At 36.8% G+C, this 20,303-nt stretch overlaps 1 protein-coding gene across 1 annotated transcript; it reads right to left on the reverse strand.

Moving 5' to 3' along the window:
* Window positions 1-7,811: 7,811 nt before the first annotated feature.
* On the reverse strand, window positions 7,812-14,121 carry LOC113750951 (dicarboxylate transporter 1, chloroplastic). The gene is made up of 3 exons (XM_027294863.1): window positions 12,939-14,121; window positions 9,659-9,880; window positions 7,812-8,517 (listed from the first exon to the last, which is right to left on the reverse strand). Exons 1-3 carry the CDS (start codon window positions 14,073-14,075, stop codon window positions 8,155-8,157), a joined length of 1,722 nt encoding a protein of 573 aa, XP_027150664.1. The 5' UTR covers window positions 14,076-14,121; the 3' UTR covers window positions 7,812-8,154.
* Between the last annotated feature and the right edge of the window lie 6,182 nt (window positions 14,122-20,303).

The raw sequence follows: 20,303 nt of genomic DNA on the forward strand, positions 1-20,303 counted from the left end.
TATGAATAAGATGTTGTGGTCATCTATGATGGCTGTTAATGAGTGGAAATGACTCATGTGGGTGTGAATTGGTGATAATAGCAACCAATTTTGGGTTTGGAAGAAATTCTGGAAAATTAGGGTTCTTGAAGATACATTCTGTCCGAAATTTTAGGTCATAGATAGAGGCCGAATTGGCCTGAGCTCAAAACATTAAAGTTGTAGGGAATGACAATTTAGAGGTGCCTGCAAAATTTCAGGGCATTTGGAGTAGTGTAGAGTGAGTTATGTCGTTTTTACTGTTGCTGTTCTGGGTGATCAGTATGTGCGAACTGCACTTGTAATTGGCCATTTTGACTAGAATTGGTTTGGATTTTGTTGTTGGTGTCTTCTGATGAAATGTAGCTTGATGCCTTATCTATCATATTCCTTTGGAATCAATGCATTTGGACCTGTGTAGACTGAGTTGGACGAATTACAGCATTGTGTGATTTGGGAACCTGCAATTACGATTCTGGTTTGGTATTCTGCATATTTGACCTAATTGTGCTATGATTTGGACTGAGTGACCTTCTACATTGTTGTAGCCCTGGTTCTTAGCTTCGAAACGGTGGGTCTTGGACCTCCATCCGATACTCGTAGTACCTTTGGTGCCATTACCGCAAAAGGACGTCAAAACTGTTTTCTGGTTTTGAGCAATTGTGGTTAATTGCTATGTGATTGGGTTTGATTGTAGGATGGAAAGGATGAATTTATGGGGAAATGCTGTCCGATTTTTAATAGCGTTGGTTACCTTAAGTTTCATGTGAAAGGCTTGGACTTGAATGATGGAATTGGCTATATTGGACGAGGATTGTGAGCCGTGAAGGTGAGTGACCTCAAACTATTTCTAAAATTATTATGAACCGTTTCTTGCATTATTTACTTTTGAACTGTTTCCAAATTTACTTTTGAACCGCTTTCCCGCATTATTTACTTTTGAACTGTTTTCAAAGTTAATTTTGGATCTGTTTTCTTACATATCATGCGTGCTTGCATATCAGTGTCTTGTTATTATTGATTTTGCTGATTGTTAGTGTGTAGCGACTTACTTATTAAAAAATAATGATTAAATACTTGCGCATGAATAAGCCTTTGGGCTGAATTGGCCATTGCCCCTTGTTACCGGTCGTCTCGAGCCAGAAGCGGACTCGGTCGGCGACTAGGAATTTGGGTGAACGTTTCGGTATACTCGAGTATTACCTTGTAGGTTGGTGGAGCCTGGCCAAAAGCCAGGGACGGGGTGAATGAATGCACGAATGAAACCAAATGCAATGAAATGACAGGAGAACGAACGTATCCTTTTCATGAATGTTACTATCGCTTTCCATTGTAAATGTTTCTTGAATTATTGATACTCCATATTGAAATGACATCATTGAAATGAACTATTGTTAAACAGATTTGATTACTGATTTTATTGGTTACTCGCTGAGCTTCTAGCTCACCCCAAAAATGTTTTATTCCCCTCCACAGGCTCAAGGCGAAGGAAGGGCTTGTAGTGTTTATTCGTGGATTATCTCATGTATGGATTGAACTTAGAATTCCTTTTGTGTAATCGTTCATATTGGGATTGTATTGAACGTTTAGAATTGATTGGATGTGTAATAGTCTAGTTTTGGACTTCCTCCTGTATAATAGTTGGTATCAAGGATCAGAGTGGCGCAGCGGAAGCGTGGACGCTTCGCTTTTGATATGTAAATGTTGGAATATTTGATTTATCTTTGAGATTGTATCTTGTATTTAATTGAGGTTTGTAGTAAACGACTGAGTCCCGGCGAGAGCTGGGCAGGCGGCCCGCCAAACCCTCTGGTTCGCCTTAGGGGGAGGTGGGGCTGTCACAGTTGGTATCAGAGCTTAGGCTTCAGATCTCTGTAGTGTATTCTAGGCTTGAAGTTTAGGATGCCGGACTGTGGGTTTGATTTGACTCTTGAGAGATTTTTGCGGGATGTCTTGACTTGATTGGTACAAGTGGGAATGTCGAGGACAACATTCTTTTAAGGAGGGGAGATTGTGACGCCCCGAAAAAAAATGAGTTTGAGAACCCGGAAATTTTCTAATTTTCTAGGGTTTATTTTGTTTAAAACAAAACCCGCCTTTTCTACATTTTCTTGATTAGAAAAATTCCCCATATCAAGTTTATGAGCAAATATAGTTTTCAAATGATTTTTCTAGTATCGGTTAGTCTTTGAGAAATTAAAAGCGTATTTTGGACGTGGGACCCGCAAGTGCGGTAAATGCATTATATTTTTGACAACTTGTTGGAATTTTGTATTAAGTGATATTAGTTTACAATGTGTTAAGATATTTGTCTTGGAGAGACAAAAAGATAAGTTTTAAACCTAAAGGTGACAAGTGTCACCACTACATTGGTTTTGACTTAAGAGTTACTATTCACTTTTTTTGACTTTTGACCCATTTGAGTTAAATATCTTCAAAAATCACTAAAATTTCACCATTTCTTACCCTTGGATGGCCGGCCCTCTTAGCTCAAGAAGGAAGAAAGTTTCTTCAACATTTCAAGCTTCCAACTAGCTTAATCTTCCAAAATCAATCACATAAATTAGTTTTTACTCCATACAATCTTGCCTTTTTGTGTTAGTGGTGAGTTTGGTGAAGTTTTTGGAAGAGCTAAGGTGGTCTATAACTCCTCTTCTCTTGTTTCCTAGGTAAGTGATGGTTGAACATCCTACTACACCTAATGATGCTTAAGTGATGCTTAGTAGTAGCTAAAGTGATGGATTATGTGAATTATTTCTTGATTTGAAGTGATTTGGTGAAGTTTTTATATTTATGAGGAATTTTCTGGTTTAATATGAATGAGATGTTGTGGTCATCTATGATGGCTATTAATGAGTGGAAATGACTCATGTGGGTGTGAATTGGTGATAATAGCAACCAATTTTGGGTTTGGAAGAAATTCTGGAAAATTAGGGTTCTTGAAGCTACATTCTGTCCGAAATTTTAGGTCATAGATAGAGGCCGAATTGGCCTTAGCTCAAAACATGAAAGTTGTAGGGAATGACATTTTAGAGGTGCCTGCAAAATTTCAGGGCATTTGGAGTAGTGTAGAGTGAGTTATGTCGTTTTTACTGTTGCTGTTCTGGGTGATCAGTATGTGCGAACTGCACTTGTAATTGGCCATTTTGACTGGAATTGGTTTGGATTTTGTTGTTGGTGTCTTCTAATGAAATGTAGCTTGATGCCTTATCTATCATATTCCTTTGGATTCAATGCATTTGGACCTGTGTAGACTGAGTTGGACGAATTACAGCATTGTGTGATTTGGGAACCTGCAATTACGATTCTGGTTTGGTATTCTGCATATTTGACCTAATTGTGCTAGGATTTGGACTGAGTGACCTTCTACATTGTTGTAGCCCTGGTTCTTAGCTTCGAAACGGTGGGTCTTGGACCTCCATCCGATACTCGTAGTACCTTTGGTGCCATTACCGTAAAAGGACGTCAAAACTGTTTTCTGGTTTTGAGCAATTGTGGTTAATTGCTATGTGATTGGGTTTGATTGTAGGATGGAAAGGATGAATTTATGGGGAAATGCTGTCCGATTTTTAATAGCATTGGTTACCTTAAGTTTCATGTGAAAGGCTTGGACTTGAATGATGGAATTGGCTATATTGGACGAGGATTGTGAGCCGTGGAGGTGAGTGACCTCAAACTATTTCTAAAATTATTATGAACCGTTTCTTGCATTATTTACTTTTGAACTGTTTCCAAATTTACTTTTGAACCGCTTTCCCGCATTATTTACTTTTGAACTGTTTTCAAAGTTAATTTTGGATCTGTTTTCTTACATATCATGCGTGCTTGCATATCAGTGTCTTGTTATTATTGATTTTGCTTTCAATGATTGTTAAAACGAGTTTTCTAGGCGAGTGTGTACTTTATCGCACTCGACCTAAATAAATATGAAATTTTCAATGATTAATGATTAAATGCTACTTGCGCATGAATGTAAGTCTTTTGGGCTGAACTGGCCATTGCCCCTTGTTACCGGTCGTCTCGAGCCAGAAGCGGACTCGATCGGGCGACTAGGAACTTGGGTGAACGTTTCGGTATACTCGAGTATTACCTTGTAGGTTGGTGGAGCCTGGCCAAAAGCCAGGGACGGGGTGAATGAATGCACGAATGAAACCAAATGCAATGAAATGACAGGAGAACGAACGTATCCTTTTCATGAATGTTACTATCGCTTTCCATTGTAAATGTTTCTTGAATTATTGATACTCCATATTGAAATGACATCATTGAAATGAACTATTGTTAAACAGATTTGATTACTGATTTTATTGGTTACTCGCTGAGCTTCTAGCTCACCCCAAAAATGTTTTATTCCCCTCCACAGGGCTCAAGGCGAAGGAAGGGCTTGTAGTGTTTATTCGTGGATTATCTCATGTATGGATTGAACTTAGAATTCCTTTTGTGTAATCGTTCATATTGGGATTGTATTGAACGTTTAGAATTGATTGGATGTGTAATAGTCTAGTTTTGGACTTCCTCCTGTATAATAGTTGGTATCAAGGATCAGAGTGGCGCAACGGAAGCGTGGACGCTTCGCTTTTGATATGTAAATGTTGGAATATTTGATTTATCTTTGAGATTGTATCTTGTATTTAATTGAGGTTTGTAGTGAACGACTGAGTCCCGGCGAGAGCTGGGCAGGCGGCCCGCCAAACCCTCTGGTTCGCCTTAGGGGGAGGTGGGGCTGTCACATGTTGTATGTTTAGCAAGTAGGCCGAGGTTTTCGTTACTGGCCGAGATGACACGAAACAGTGGATAAACTTATTCACAAGCTCACTCAGGGAGGATATGCTCCTAGGTTCTAAGTTCCAGAACCATTTTTGCGCAGTTCCTTGTAGGAAAATAGGAAAGGCTCGGCAAATAATGGAATCGAGAACACAATATAGCCGGAAGACTGAGATGAAAGCATGGAGGTGGTCCTCAGGATCACCTCCCTCCATCGTAGGGCGATAGCACTGGAAGTTTGAAATTGGGGGGGACCATTTCCCCATTGATATGTCGGTGAAGGGTGGAGCCCTCATGTAATCTACCGCTAGCCCCTCTAGGCGCCAGGGCATCCTCAGCCTGTCTTCTTAGCAAATCCCGAGAAAATGCCTTGGAAATGGAGGCAATCTTGGAGGTGGCTTTGGATGTGGCACGTTTAGAGGTGCTCCGGCCAGGATGCCTATCATCGGAGTCCTCTTCAGAAGGCATCTTGAGCGATTTTGCTGACCTCCTCTTGGAAGATTCGGCTTTTTCCTTACCCTGCCTTTTGAAGTATCTTGCCAATTCTTCGAAGATGTTCGGATTTTCGGCTACAAACTCAGCCATCCGAACAATGGCTTCTTCGTTTGCAGGTTGGGTCCTCGAGACCCTTGCTTTTCAAAAATATTCTCATGCTTAGCGGCTGTGCTCAGCTCAACTCCGGTAGGGGGAACCCTCTTACTCCTAGAGCGCATAGATTTCATATTTTAGAGTACTTTCATTTCCCACAGACGGCACCAATTAAAGAGCTAGTTTTTGGACAAGTAGCCGAATTGACCTAATACGGTTCCCTCTTAAGCGTGGTGAGCTTGAGCGGTAGACTTCCTTACCAAAGTAAGAGGTAGAGCTTTCTCCCCTGGGATCACTCCGATGATCAAGTCAGTTTAGTAAGAGAATAATAGCAACAATGGATTTGAATGTAATAGTACTCTTACTTGTTTTGGAGGAGGAAGACGGTATTTATAGGATACCGGTTGGAGAGAAGAACAGTGGATTTAAGTCTTTGGGACCCGCAACCTGCGCATACGGCCCTGTCCTGACATGTAGCACTGGCCTAGGCTTTCTGCCATGCAGGCGTGTGATTTTCCGATAAAGTGTATCCATGTGGCTTCTCTATAAAGTGGTAATTACTGATGACTCGTAAGTCGGACTAACAACATCTACGCGGTGACGGTGTGAGACGACTGACATCATACGGGGGTTTGGTGTTGAGTCAGGTACAGGAGTGGAGATGACCTCGGGCCAAGATGAGGGAAATAACCACGGGCCCCGATTTGTAGTTTGGGGTGGACGAGCCGAGATTACCGTCCTCAGCTCAGGTATAGCCCTGAACATTGGGCCGGCGGCAATCATATTAATCATCCAAGCTACAGCCCTTTTTCCATTGGGAGTGGTGAGTATCTGAGTCTGTGATCCTGCTCGAAGTATGAGAGGGGAGCCAAGAAGGACTTCCGGAGACGATCGTTCGACTCGAGAAGCTAAGGGTGAGGTCCGCAGTAGGACAACTAACCGAGGTGATAACCTCTGCATCGAAGAGCCGAGGTAACACTCGTCAGTATCCTCAATGAATTTCTTGACTGAATTGCAAATCTGGGAGCCATTACATTAACAAGATAGAGAGAACACATAAGATGCCATAAATTATTATGGCATATTTTTTTTTGATGGAAGAACTATCACTATGACATGTTCTTTCATGTTTTGAAAAAACTTGAGAATTGGAGAATTCTATATGATTTGCTAGATTTATATAATTTCCCAAATGTAAAAGTAAGGCAGAATATAGAATACGATAATTGATGATAATCGTGGAACCAAATAAATGAACTTTAGTATGCCAGTATGATCATTGGGAATCATGAATATGAATCCATCAGCTTTTCCAGTTAAGCATGATATTTTCTGGGGCCATTTGAAAATTTATATGAATCACGCTTGAGGAATTAAATTATTAAAGAATATATATATATTTAAATTGTTAATAAAGATCATGCTGCATACGGTTCATGGGAAGTTTCCTATTTCATGCATGAGTTCTTTACTATTATACCAATAAGAAAGATTTGGGGCCTCACAAGTCACAAGTTAGATCCAAGGCGTCATGAGTTGTTCTTCAGCGCAACGCTTTTAAGTTCTTGTTTTGCTAGATTGTTGATTTTGTTATTTTTTTATCAATCAACCCAAAGCTTTTTTTCTTATTTTTATTTTCTCCAATCATGTTTTCTATTCCTATTACTTGGCTTGATTATTTGTTAATATTTCTAAAATATTTTATCGTTTTGTATTTTATATTTTTAGTCTATGACTCGTACTAATCCATTTAATGCGTAGAATTAGGCGTACATTTTCTAAAATTTCTCCATCATTTATTACATTTGTATGTATACGCATATAAAATCTATTACGTTTAACATCCCATAGTAATACTCATTAGAGTTTTAAAATAATTATAAATAAACACAAATATCACCTAACACTCGTTACATTAATCTTTCGTTCTATCCTCCAATATAACCTCTTTTTTCTATCCTCATTATTCATTTATTTATTTGTCTAAAACCTCTTTTTTTGTGTAGAAGTGAATAGTTCTCTTCATTAAAGTGTATATAATTACATAATGTGTATTTCTTTTGTTTTTACAAATTTGTACTCACAATCACCAAACTAATTTCATCACAAATTAACTCGAGATACTCTACTCTCTTTAGTTGACAAATTCAATAGCATTATGTCTTGGTAGGTGATTTTGATTTCTCCAATTCCAGTTAATATGATAACAATATGAGCATATAAGTCATTCTATGTAACTCGTGTGCATGAATCATCAATGTACGTCAATATTTCTACAACTTATTGCACAAGATATTTACTCCAATTCTTTTTTACATCTTCAAACCAAATTTTGTTGCAGCTGCAAAAACAAAATATTTGCTCTATTTTTTTTTTATTACAAACAAAAATCTTCACCAAATTATTTGCAGTTCTGTTCAAGTAACGAGTTAAGACCAAGCTAAGTAAGAAAACAAAGTATATGTATTAGACATAACCTCAGCCAAAAATCAGAAATGAGAAGGAACGTCCAAACAAAATGGACATACAGTGTCTAAAATAACCGTTACAATTTGCAGCTCCCATGCAATGTCAAAATTTTAAGTACAAAATTCTAATTTCAGCTGCAAATTGCCATCATCTATATCCCGCCATACGCTAACCCCTCTCCATCAAGTCTATCAGAATCTTATTATCAAGTAAAGAATCAGAAACATTATGCTAAGCATCCTGTCTACATAGCAAATGACGACCTTTAAAGCCATTTTTAGGCAGGAAAACTGTTAAGGTTTAATCAGCAACTCTCTACCACAAGCCAATGGCCTTCCACCAGACCCCTCCAACTCCAAGCCAGATGAGAATATTGACAACAGACATCAGGAATCCATAACCCCACCATTGTGCAAGGGGCACATAGCCTGCACCATAGAACACAGGTGCCGATCCAATGCCATAGTGTGTTAGGCCGCCCATTAGGTTAGAGAGGAAGCAGAGAACCAATGCACCAAGGTATGATGGAGTGCCTAAAGCACTGGCAACAGATAAGAAAGCTGTGAACATGGCACCAATATGAGCAGCCCCACTGGCAAAGAAGTAGTGAGAATAGAAGTAGAGAAGAACAAGAATGCCGAAAGAAAGCTGCCAAGACAGACCCAATCCACCAACAAACTGCAAGAAAGCATATAAATTAACCACCCATAAATGTTGGATGCAATTGAAGGAAGGTCAGTTTCCATGGAGGACTACCAAAATAATATGTGCAGAATATAATCAATCATAACCCTTTTTTGTACTTGTTTCAGCCAACAATACTTGCTAAACTTACTGTAAGATATCCATCACATATGGAAAACAATCACAACAAAATAATTTGCTAAGGTATTAGATGAAGATGCAGATGGTTGCTTCTTTTCTTTTTCTTTATCTTTGGCAAGTCAAAGTAGACATTTTTTTACCATAGATATTCTTCAATTGACCAATAAGCACACATAAAAAAGTGTTGACATTTTTTCACATAATGGCACACAAAAATGTCTACAACCCCAAAAATATGCATAACCGAATCTAAAAGCACATATAGACACCATCCATGCACTTTGCCATAATAAATGATGATACCCTGTACGGTGAGAATAACTTTTTTCAGACTGTACAAATTCTCATAAAAGAATTCCTTAATAACATACATGCTGGAAGAAAAAGCACACGAAAAATGAATCATGAAATGTGGAGAATTGGACAAAAAGAATGAATCTCTGAGCAAAACAAAATAATATAAATGGCAAAGCCCAGAAGTTGCAGTGTTGGAGCTTCATGCATGTCAAATGGTAAAGGTCATTTAGAAAGGTAAAAAACGAGATACAAACATCATAATTAGATTATGGAGAGTGTAAAGAAAGTACAAATAAGTAACAAAATAAAGAAAGAAAAGGATCACAAGACAAGTTGGGCAAAATAAAATTGGCCACACATGAAAGAGTGACCAAATGCTTCACCCTATGATCTTTAAGAGAAAACTTGAAGAGCATAACAATTTTAAAGCAGGAGGTAGGGGAACCCAATTAGTGACCAAGCATGCGAAGAAGTTCAGTTCACAAATTTTGAGTGACAATCAAATATGTAACTACCCACATATCAGAAACATAATCACATATAGACATTCTCTGAACGCAGCATATTTTAGAATAAAGATATATCACCGATATTAATTTACCCAATTACTGCACCATTCAACAAAATTAAAAAAAAAAAAAAAAAAGCATTAACAATTATATAACTAAGAACACACGAAAAGGAGAGCGAACCAAACCTTGACAACAGTTTGGCTAAACCATGAGATAAGCCCATATTTGTTTAAATACCCAGCCATTGCAATAAGTGCAGCAAACCATGTTAGGGTGTCCCAAGCAACTGATTCAGCTAAGCATTCCTTCCATGTGACAACACCAGTGATAAGGAGGACAGACAATCCAAGAATTGCAGCACTTACGGCATCCACATTTAGTGCACCCCCAAAAATCCAAAGCCCGACCTGATATAGCACAGATATAAAAGGTACAGATGGCTCAACTGGGAAATAAACTATATAAACTCATTTTTGGGCATAATCATACAAAATCACCGATTTCATTCTTAAATATCATAGGAAGCACACAAAGACCACAAACAACAGAAAGTCTTCATCAAAATGAAAAGATGAGAAGCTCTTCCCAGACAAACAACCAGGGAAAACAAGAACTAGAAAAATGCAACGTAGGCATGGGAAAAAACCCATGCTTATCTGGCTTTAGCTGGCAAAATAACCAAAATATTTAAACACCTCTAAGATACTTATATGACCTAAAAGATCCACCAAAGCCATAAAAACTATCCATGCTATGTCGGCAAGATATTTTGTCTCATTTTTATTTGTGCGATTCTCCAACCCTACCAAAGTTTGTATTGCAAGCAAACAAGGGATCTCATGTCACCAATAAAGTCATATGTTGTTTATAATAAAATCACAGTATCTATCACATAACAGTAATAAACTACAGAAACAACACCAAGTTCAACATGATACAAACTCAACAAATAAGTATTGACCAATCAGATAGATGGCAACAAAACTGCATTATCAAACTAATAAAACATTCGGCAAGGCCTGTTCTCATGAAGCAGATGATACAAACAACAGAGTAACACCAACAGATCAGATAAAAATAACTCTTAAGATGATGCTAGATACAAGCTACACATCAAGAGAAATAAACTAAGACTGGATTAAAGGATTAATCGCAGATAAAAACATAACCAGGATACATAGGGATGACAGAAGCAAAGAGCAGTGCTAAACGATGCAAGAAAACAACTTTTACTGTTAACCAAACCTGGAATAGTTTCAAAATTAGCCAGTATGTTGGTATGCAAACACATTTATTGCCACAACACGAAAGAATAGTAGCAGGAGAGAAGGTTTAGCATATATGAAGGATGTAGCACTATGCATGAATAGAAACCAACTCACGATCAGTCTATCAATTCATTCAGTGCAATGATTAAAGCCTTCACCTTTCCTTAGGGTAATCCATCATCAGGTTATAGCCAACAGGTAGATAATTACCCACCAGGAATTTCTTTTTCGCATTGAAGCATAAGAGAACATATAGAAGGGAAAAGAAAACCCAGTCAAAGAACAGCTTTTTCACTTTATTTAACACAAAGGAAACACAAGGTATAATAAGGTTTTCCCACCCCTCCTTGTATAAAAAGAAGAAAAACAAAAGTACAATAAGGTCCAGTTGTGCAATATGCATGGAAGAAGAAGAAGAAGGACCTTCCCTAAATTTGCCTACAAAGTACTAGCAAGCAACAATGAGTTAAAAGATAGTGCTTTGAGCTAAGCACAAAATTATTTGAGATCTACCTGTTTCAGAAATAGATAAACTAGTAAAGACAACTTGCACACAGAGAAAAATTATATGAAAGAGCATACTGGAATCCCCCCAAAATGCTACATCTAAGTCTAGCAGAAAACTCCCAACAGGAAATCCTGGACAAAAACAGAGCTAAAATATCTACCTATCCCTAACAATAAACTTTGGAGGAGCACTCTGAAGGTGGCACCGAAAAAGTTTTGTTGCTACACATGTTGACAGGTAAACCCCATGGAAAAAATCCTAGCAGAAACGTAGGAATAGATGCTCGCCAGATATGTTAGGTATGACCTTTATTAGTTGACTATAGATCATGAATTATGCCCACACTATACTTGCTCATAGAGACCAATCATGAAAAGGTATTTTGATCAGCAACTTAGTGTTTACCTGTTGCAATATAAATGAATCATCTTGCAATCAAGATAGGTGTAACAGAAGAAAACTAAATGTGATAAAAGAGAGTAGAAAAACACATAGAGTAACATAAGATACAAGTAGCCTCAGAAAACAGGAAAAAAGGCTTCCATAATTTCTGTTTCTCAACATAAATTTAGTATGTGAAGAAATAAAGGTAGAGGTTCTTTTATCTTGCAGGTGGAGCACCATTAATAAAGAAAACAACACACCTAGAAGCAGAGGAGACAAAATGAGTGCTCTACATCTCTAATATGTTCAAAAAGTGGAGAGGCTGAGAACAGATTTCGTATATTCTTTTACGAGCTGTCAAAACAAGTAGATGTCAAATAGAGTTTCAAAAAAATTTTAATAGGTTTGGGGCCATGTCCTGCATATATCTATTAAAGCTCCATGGCATCATTGACTTCAGCTTATATGAACTAGAGCAAAGCTAAATAAAACATCATAAAAGTATATAATGCATATCAAAGTCTACCTACTACATTAATTTTCTTACCAACAAACTACTCATCTAACTCCTAATTAGGTTGAAGTCTCAGGATGTAGAGGTCATAGGTTCAGATCCCTCACCCCCCTCACTGCTTCTTAAATCCCACCATTTCCCTGCTGGGGAAAAAAAAAACACTCCTAATTATGCCACTTTGGCACTCAAATTGGTCAACAGCACAGAAGTTCACCTAGGTATCTCAGATATCATCAATCAAACTCACCAAAAGTAAACACAGGAAAACCAGCCATAGCCAGTACTTCAAAGGTCAAAAATGACCAAACAATAAACAACTAAATGCGTAATGTTTTTAGATCTTAGAAATTGCTCCTTAACAAAAATCAGAACCTTTGCACGTTACAACCTTAAAAAAATCTCATACTCTTATAATGTCTTTATTCAACTTTAACTACTTTTACAAGACACCAGAGCAGGTAATTGCACAAAATAGTTGCATTACTTTCATTCTTCAGAGGACTGACTCTGCAACGTTTTAATATTACTGCATGGCAAACAAACATAAGGATCTGATTTGCTACCATAGGCATTTTGTAACACTTTACACTGAGATCTGATATATGCACAAAACAGAACACTCTCATAAGCAATTTGTCAAGAATCATGACCAATCACTAACATAAAGCATTAGTAGAAAAGTAGAAAAACAAATTTAATCAGCAATTGCAGCACAATTGAATTTCTTAAAAAAGCATGCATAAAAAATAAAATTTCAGATACGAGAAATGTGGAGGTATACAGAGTCATACTGTGAGAACCAGCGTCGCAGCCATGATAATCTCATTCTTGGACATTGGTCCCATCTTCTCCAGCTTCTCCTGAGCGAGCTTAGGAGCATCAGGGCTACTTTTCACCATGGGAGGATAAATCAAATACAAAAGCAATGGCACCACCACCAATGACACCAATCCAGGTACAATGGCTGCCTTAGCCCAATCCATCCACCCTATCGGCCTATTTATGGTATTCAAAGTCAAATTCGCAGCCAAAGGATTTGCAGCCATGGCAGTCAAGAACATAGAAGACGAAATTACCGAAGTCTGGAAACAAGTCAACATCAACCATGATCCCAACTTCCTCTCAGTCCCATCCCCAGTATTGCTCCCACAAGCTACACATAGTGACTTCACCAATGGCAAGAAAATTCCCCCAGCCCTTGCGGAAACCGAGGGAATAGCCGGGGCCAAAAGGGCCTCGCTGAAAACCAAACTGTAACCCAATCCCAGTGAAGAACTCCCAAATAACTTCACAAATTGATACGCAATCCTATTCCCAAGCCCAGTTTTTATAAACCCCCGAGCGAAGAAAAATGCAAGAGCAATTAACCATGGAATTGGGTCGCCAAATGCAGAAAAAGCACCCGCAAAAGTAAGCGTCTTAGTCAATACAGAAGCTCCTAATCCCAATAGCGCCACAGCTCCAAGGGGCAAAGGTTGAGTAATAATCCCAATAATTGTAGCCAAGAAAATCGCCAGTAATTGCCAGGCGTTTCTTGAAACTCCGGCAGGTGCAGGAACCAGCCAAAGAAGAACTCCAGTAGCAATTGAAGCAATCAATGGCTTCATGGCCGCGCCTTGCCATGGTTGTTGCGGGGGTTGTTTCACTTCCACGGGAACAGAAGACGCTGATGGGTTCCCCGGTGATGCGGCCGACGCTGCAGCGGCCTTTACGATCAAGCCTCGCCGTTCTGTTGAGGGGGAAATGTTAGTAAAAGTCTTGCCATCTAATTTTCTGCTGGTGAAATGGGAGAATTTCTGCCATTTGTTCTCATTGTTGAATTGGAATTTCGGTTTCAGGGAGGTGAAGCGGGATTGGCAGTGGGCTTTGCGAGGTGGGTTTGGCCGGAGACGGAGATTTAGGGAGGAGGTGAGGGCCAGAGACGCCATGGATATTGGTGGTGGCGTTGGTTTGTTTTGGGAGATCTGAAACAAAGTGGACTCTTAACAGTTGGGAAATCAGAAATGTTGGATTTTCAATTTTTAAAATCAGAAATTTGAGTGGACAAATATCGACCGTTGGATTGAGGTGGGGTTCTAGGAATTTAGTGTAGAAATCTGATCCGTTAGTTTTTAGATCTGACGGTCAGAATGAGGTTTGGAATGTACGGTTTGTAAAGGGGCCAGCTGTAGCTGCTTAGTTGATTCTTCGTGAACTCCGCCTTATGATTTTCGCAGTTTCCGACCGTCTGTCAAACTTTGGAATGTTGCAGCGGCAATTAATATGCCCTTGCCACTGTGTATAATATATATATATATATATGTATATATACACATATGCATGTATGTATGTATATATATCACTTTCTTTTTAATTTTTCTTTCTAAGGGAAAAATTTTAACTCAAAATTTATAATTCTTATGTTCTTATGTCTCAACTTCAGTTATTAGACATTATTAAATTATTAGTAGTGTCTACAAACTAATTTGCAAATGGCATGTAGAAGGCAAATGAAAGCGTCTATTTTGTAGAAGTAAAAGTACATAAAGTTTAGGGGTAAAACATGAAAATAGAAAGGAGTTAACCCTCAAATAATGATTGAGATTTTTTTTTTCTTTTTAACAATCAGATTTGCAACATTTGTATTTTCCTTTCTCTATTTACATGTAATGATTACCTCTAATTGAGATGACAATGGATAAAGTTAGACGGGCTCCAAATTGAAAATAATCACTTGGTAAACATGTATTAAGATTTACAAAAAGACTGCACCAGAAACAAATTTCAAAAGAAGCTAATCGTTTGTATTGATTTCAAAATGATGATTATTAGTTTTGGAGCCAAAAAACTTTGACAATGGAATAAAACAAGTAACTATTATGGCATTTAATATGTTGTTGCCATAGATAAATATATTATGTTGAAGATACAAAAGAAAAAGCATATATGCGTACATACATCGGATCTTGTACAAGTGTAATTACACATTAGGAGTAACTTGATAATAAATTTAAAAATGATAAAGTGAAACAAAAACTCCTAAATAATTATAAATTATAATTTGAATGTAGTTAAGATATCCAAAACCCCCCTGATCAAAGGATGAGTGAGTAAGAAATTTTATTTGTGATCGTGTTTGGACCAACCACGACAAGCTACGCAATTAGTTTTTTCCTAATTGAATAAATAAAGATTTCACAGTCTTAGAAGAATGTGAATTATGTTTGACGTAAAATTATTAGCTATGCATAATTTTTGCAACATTTTCATTGGATAAAATTAATTTCTTTTGTCGGCAATAATAACTATCTAATATATTTCTATTCCTACTCTATGTGGATTGGACGATGAACCACTGAATCAGACAAGTGTGCTACTATGAAAGGAAGGAGAAACCTAATGAAATTTGTATAGGGACTGGAGAATAAACTACAAAATTAGATAAGTGTACTGTTGCACTCTTTGAGTTTTCTAATAATATAAAAAATACTATACTTTTTGTGTGATATATTAGATGGAGTTTGAATCACGGATCTAATATATGGAAGAATTTTAAAGCTCACCCTGTTCATTGGTTAAAAATTAATTACTTTACCAAATATACTGTACGAACTATAAAAAAAAAAGGAAATTTCTCGCGAGTCCAATGTTGGCTAAGTTCCGTAAAAAAAAAAATGTTGGCTAAGTTGGCTGTCCAACGCTGATCTCGGGAAGTGTTAGTGACAGGTGGAGTTTGGTGATTGGTGAAGCAGTACATCTAAAGATGTTGATTTGTGGGACATTTTGGGTGGCCAAAAAGTTGAATAAGTGAAATGGTTGGCAGATGCTTTGGACTTCGGAGGTTTATTCACCACAACAGTGATCTGAGCACGTGTCGCATAAGCGTATGAAGGGGATAAAAGGGTCTACACAGGGAAAAGTTTGTGACAAAGAAAAGTAGTTTGGGCAACGTTGTGAACTTGTGATGCGCTGCTGTATAGAGTTGAAAAAGTGATTTCAGGCCACAGAGTTCCGAATTTGTCCCTCTCAGTTCCAAAGGTCATTTTGTCTGTGAACAATCAGAGAATGAAAGGTCGAATTGCAGTGGCCAGATGGTTTTCTTTGCTGTTCTTTTTTTTTTTTTCGATACATTTGTATAACCTACTCTATCCTAATTTAGGGGGAGGGGGAGCCTAAGGAGACTGTGGTAGGGGGTTAGTAGGTATACAGACCCAACTAGATCAAGGGAGTGTTTTGACACAACCCTTAGATTTTTTTCTCAAACCTCACCTACAACTCAAGGAAGGACTTAAGCCCCTCCTGGTGGCCACTGAGTCATTGACCCAATGATTTTTTCTTTGCTGTTCAACCAAGACGTAGTTAAACCACATAGCAAAAGTTCAATGGCTACTAAAAAGGGACTAAGTATCTCTTTAGACAGTAGGTTGAGAATTCTAATCTCATGTGCAGTAAAAAAAATATAAAAATAGGCCAGATTATCTTTTAAGTTTAGCCAGATTTGTATACATACTAGTCCGTTATACCTCTTTAAGCTTCCCCTCTCTATAGAATAGGATAGATTAGATTGTAGAAATATTATCGTTCTAACAAAAAAAGACGTAGTTCAACTATTATTAGACCCAAAATCTTGATTGAAAAATAGGGATAATTTGGTAAACCTCTCATCTGTATACCTACTATTCCCTTACATAGTCTCTTTAGATTCTCCCTCCCTATAGAATATGATAGATTAGATTATAGAAATGTTAACTTCCGTTCCTCGTAAAATAAGATAAATTAGGTTATAGAAATGTTATCGTTGCAAAAAAAAAAAAAAAACGTGGTTAAACTATTATTTGAAACCAAGATGTAGTTAAACTATTATTAGACCCAAATATCTTGACTGAAAAATAGGGATAATTTGGTAAACCTCTCCTAAAGCCTTAGTAATATCATATCGTGCTCTTGAAATTTCAAAAATATTATTTATTTCTCTTGTTAGTGAGATGGAACTATTCATCATAATGACCAGATATGGAGAGGTTGGGTGATTAAATAGGAGGGGTTGTAAGTAAGAAGTCTTGAGTTTAATTCATCTCACTTACAACCAAATAATGATGATGTTGATAATGACGATGATGACGATGACGACCAGATACGAATTGACAAAATTACCCTCATTACTTTATTATGTCTGTAGGCAAAAAAGATTGGTAAAAGAAAAAATCGAAATAGCTAAAACAAATTGGCTATTTTGACAATGGGATAATTTTGGAACTCTCCCTAAGTTTCTTATAATATCACTTAGTACATTTGAGCTTTTCAAAATCTCATTGCTTGTCTTGAATTGACATTTTTTAAAAAAACATGTTAGCCTCTTTTGGTGAAAACCAAAAGAGATACTCCATTTGTCCCATATAGTTAGTCATGTTTGGGAATATATGCTTCTTATGTACAGTACACTCTACCAAAAAGTTTTTCCTTTTGTTTCACTTTGGCCCTTAATCATGTGTCGATCAAAGTAAGAAGTAGAAAACAATCCATTACATTTGTCTTTATGCATCATTAATGAAGGGCATAAGGTGAATTTCACAATATAAAGTAGTTAGAAATGTCAGATATGATAATTTGGGACAATCAAAAAGCAAAAGTATGATACTTTTAATGGGACGAAAGGAGTAATATTTTAGTTCAGTTACTATCTTTATCTTATTTATGAAGCTTACAACAACAATAAAAATTAAAATAAGTTTAAAAAGTGAAGGTGAAAATATGAGGGGTTATAAATACAATAAGAGTAATTTTGTAGCAATACATCAACTATTGCCCAACATAACAGACATTGTTTTTCACACAAAAAAGTGAAGAAAAAAAAAGGTAATTTCTAGATATTTGGTGTGAGATTATTTTAATATTAATCTTTTTGATACTGGGATATTTATGATTTTTTTTCTATAATATGGTTTATATGCAAATGACACGTATAAAATAATTATTTGAATTTTAAGTACAGCTTGACTAACATCATGTATTAAAATATACTTTCAAAAAAAATTTGCTTGGCTTTGTTAATTCAATTTGGGAAAAATTTTTAAGGTGTTAATTAGTTACCAAAATCCTTCAAGTGGTTGACGTTAATTAAATTCAACTTAACCACCTCTTTAACTACCCACCACAAGCATATAGAGAAATATAAACAATATTCTATGGCCATTTGGTTATTTTTTATGTATATATTTTGTTTTAAAAATTCTTTTTTTTTGTTTGGACTTTCTAGTTAAATGGTTATTAAGAGTATAGGGGTAATATTATCAATTCGTGATCTTTAACAAGGACATCTGTTCTTGTCAAAGTGATAAGAGAGTTAAGTAAGATATTAAAAATGCAAGGGGCTTAAGTGATGCCATGCAGGAGAGGTTTCCACAATTATCCCTTTAACAAATGTTTTGGTACATAAACCCTCAGACTTGTTTAATCCTCGTATTCCAACAATATATTAAATTTCCTTTGCTACTTTGATAATTAATTAGGCAAATAAAATTCTAAAAGAGAAAAATTCAACTCGATCAAATCAATGGCTATTAACACAATTATTCTTGCACTTGAAAGCCCATTCTCTCTTAAAAATTTTAGTCTTCTTATGCCAACTATATATTAAATCACTCTCTCTACTCTAACATATATTTAGGTACAAACAATTTGGAAAAAAATACCAACATCCATTAAATGGCTATTCTAGCAATCATTTTTGTGCTTTGTGCGTTATGCTTAAATTACTTGATCTATTAGAACTGCTTATGTGTTTTGGAACCTCACTGGGCTGTTTAGCTCATTCCACGCTTTTGTTTTCCTTAATAGGGTTCAAGACCGAGAGTGCTCACGAATAGTACTAAGTTATTTTCTCTTGAAAATTTTAAGTTGTATTATGGCAGATGACTGTAGTACATATTTTTTTGGGTTGTATTTAAACTTGAAGATTGAGGTAATTTTGATAACTTGTGATGTAAAATTTTGAAGTTTATTTAAGGGAGAGATTTTTTTTCCTTAATTGGAATTTTATTATTGGATGTGTACCTTTATATTTAAATTTGATTTGTATTGAGTCCTGACGAGAGTTGGGCAGGCGTTCCGCTGATACCCTTGGATTCGCCCTTGGGAGAAGTGGGGGCGTCACATGTGGTATCAGAACCACTTCGCGTGATCTCTGTGCGGGGTGAGTTTGGGTCAAGTGGTGTTATGGTCCTTATTATGTGAATGAGTAGAGACTTAAGTACTCTTCTAGAGCGTAAGTTGTGAATCATGAATATGATAGGTATAAACCCTTTATCTTGATACTTGGGGAAATTTAGATATGTATGTTGGGTAGGAATCTCAAATGTGGTGATTTACTCTTGGGACCGGCCGGCTCGAGTTGTGAATTACCTTATTTCGGATTCTTGTACCCGAGTACTTAAGAGTTGAGGGCAATGCTAAGGACTTGAGATCTTCATTTGCGGGGAATAAGAAAGAATCGATATTTCACGTGGATAGTTACAGGAAAGCTATAATTGTTTAACTAGGATAACACAACAATTAAGAGAGAGATGTGGAGAAGATCGTGGCCCAAAGGATCCTAGTGTTAGAGAACGAGAATCATCTAGTTCCAATTAATCTAATGAAGCACTACCTTTGATCTTTTGTAATGGGACGATGGGAATAGGACTTAAGAGTTTGTGCCTTGGAGATGCATATACTTTTGTTAATCACATATTTACTTTTGTTTATTGACCTTGACTTGGTATGTGCTTTACTTGACTGTAACTTGTGTTATGATCTGATGAACTCTAGTTTGTGTTTGACTTGTACGGTGATAATGTTATTTGTGCAAGTGATTTCATTTTTCTTTAGAGTTGTTACTGGTATGTGTGTGTAGTTCAATTATGATTTAGTGTGGGGGTTATGTATGTGCATCTAAATTAGTTGTGAGCATGGAAACTAGAGGACAATGAAAGGGATGTCAACCTAGACAATCCCGAAATCAAAGAGTAGATAATGGGTCTGCTACTGATCAAAACACTGAGCCAAGGACTACTGATCAAAACTTTGAGCATTAGTTTATTACTTGTTTTGTGACTTGAGTGAGTTTTTCATTAATGAATTGTGTTTTTTTATCTTTTAACAGTTAATTTTCAATTAAATTGATGTTTTGATCCTTTTGT

Source organism: Coffea eugenioides, chromosome 1 (assembly GCF_003713205.1).
Source record: "Coffea eugenioides isolate CCC68of chromosome 1, Ceug_1.0, whole genome shotgun sequence".
NCBI lineage: Eukaryota > Viridiplantae > Streptophyta > Magnoliopsida > Gentianales > Rubiaceae > Coffea > Coffea eugenioides.

Excerpts from the sequence above, each read along its gene's own strand:
- LOC113750951 (XM_027294863.1), bottom strand. The coding sequence starts at position 14,075 with ATGGCGTCTCTGGCCCTCACCTCCTCCCTAAATCTCCGTCTCCGGCCA. Across the intron at positions 9,881-12,938 it reads CTGCGACGCTGGTTCTCACA|GTCGGGCTTTGGATTTTTGG; the intron begins GTATGACTCTGT and ends GTGCTATATCAG. Across the intron at positions 8,518-9,658 it reads TTAGCCAAACTGTTGTCAAG|TTTGTTGGTGGATTGGGTCT; the intron begins GTTTGGTTCGCT and ends GCTTTCTTGCAG.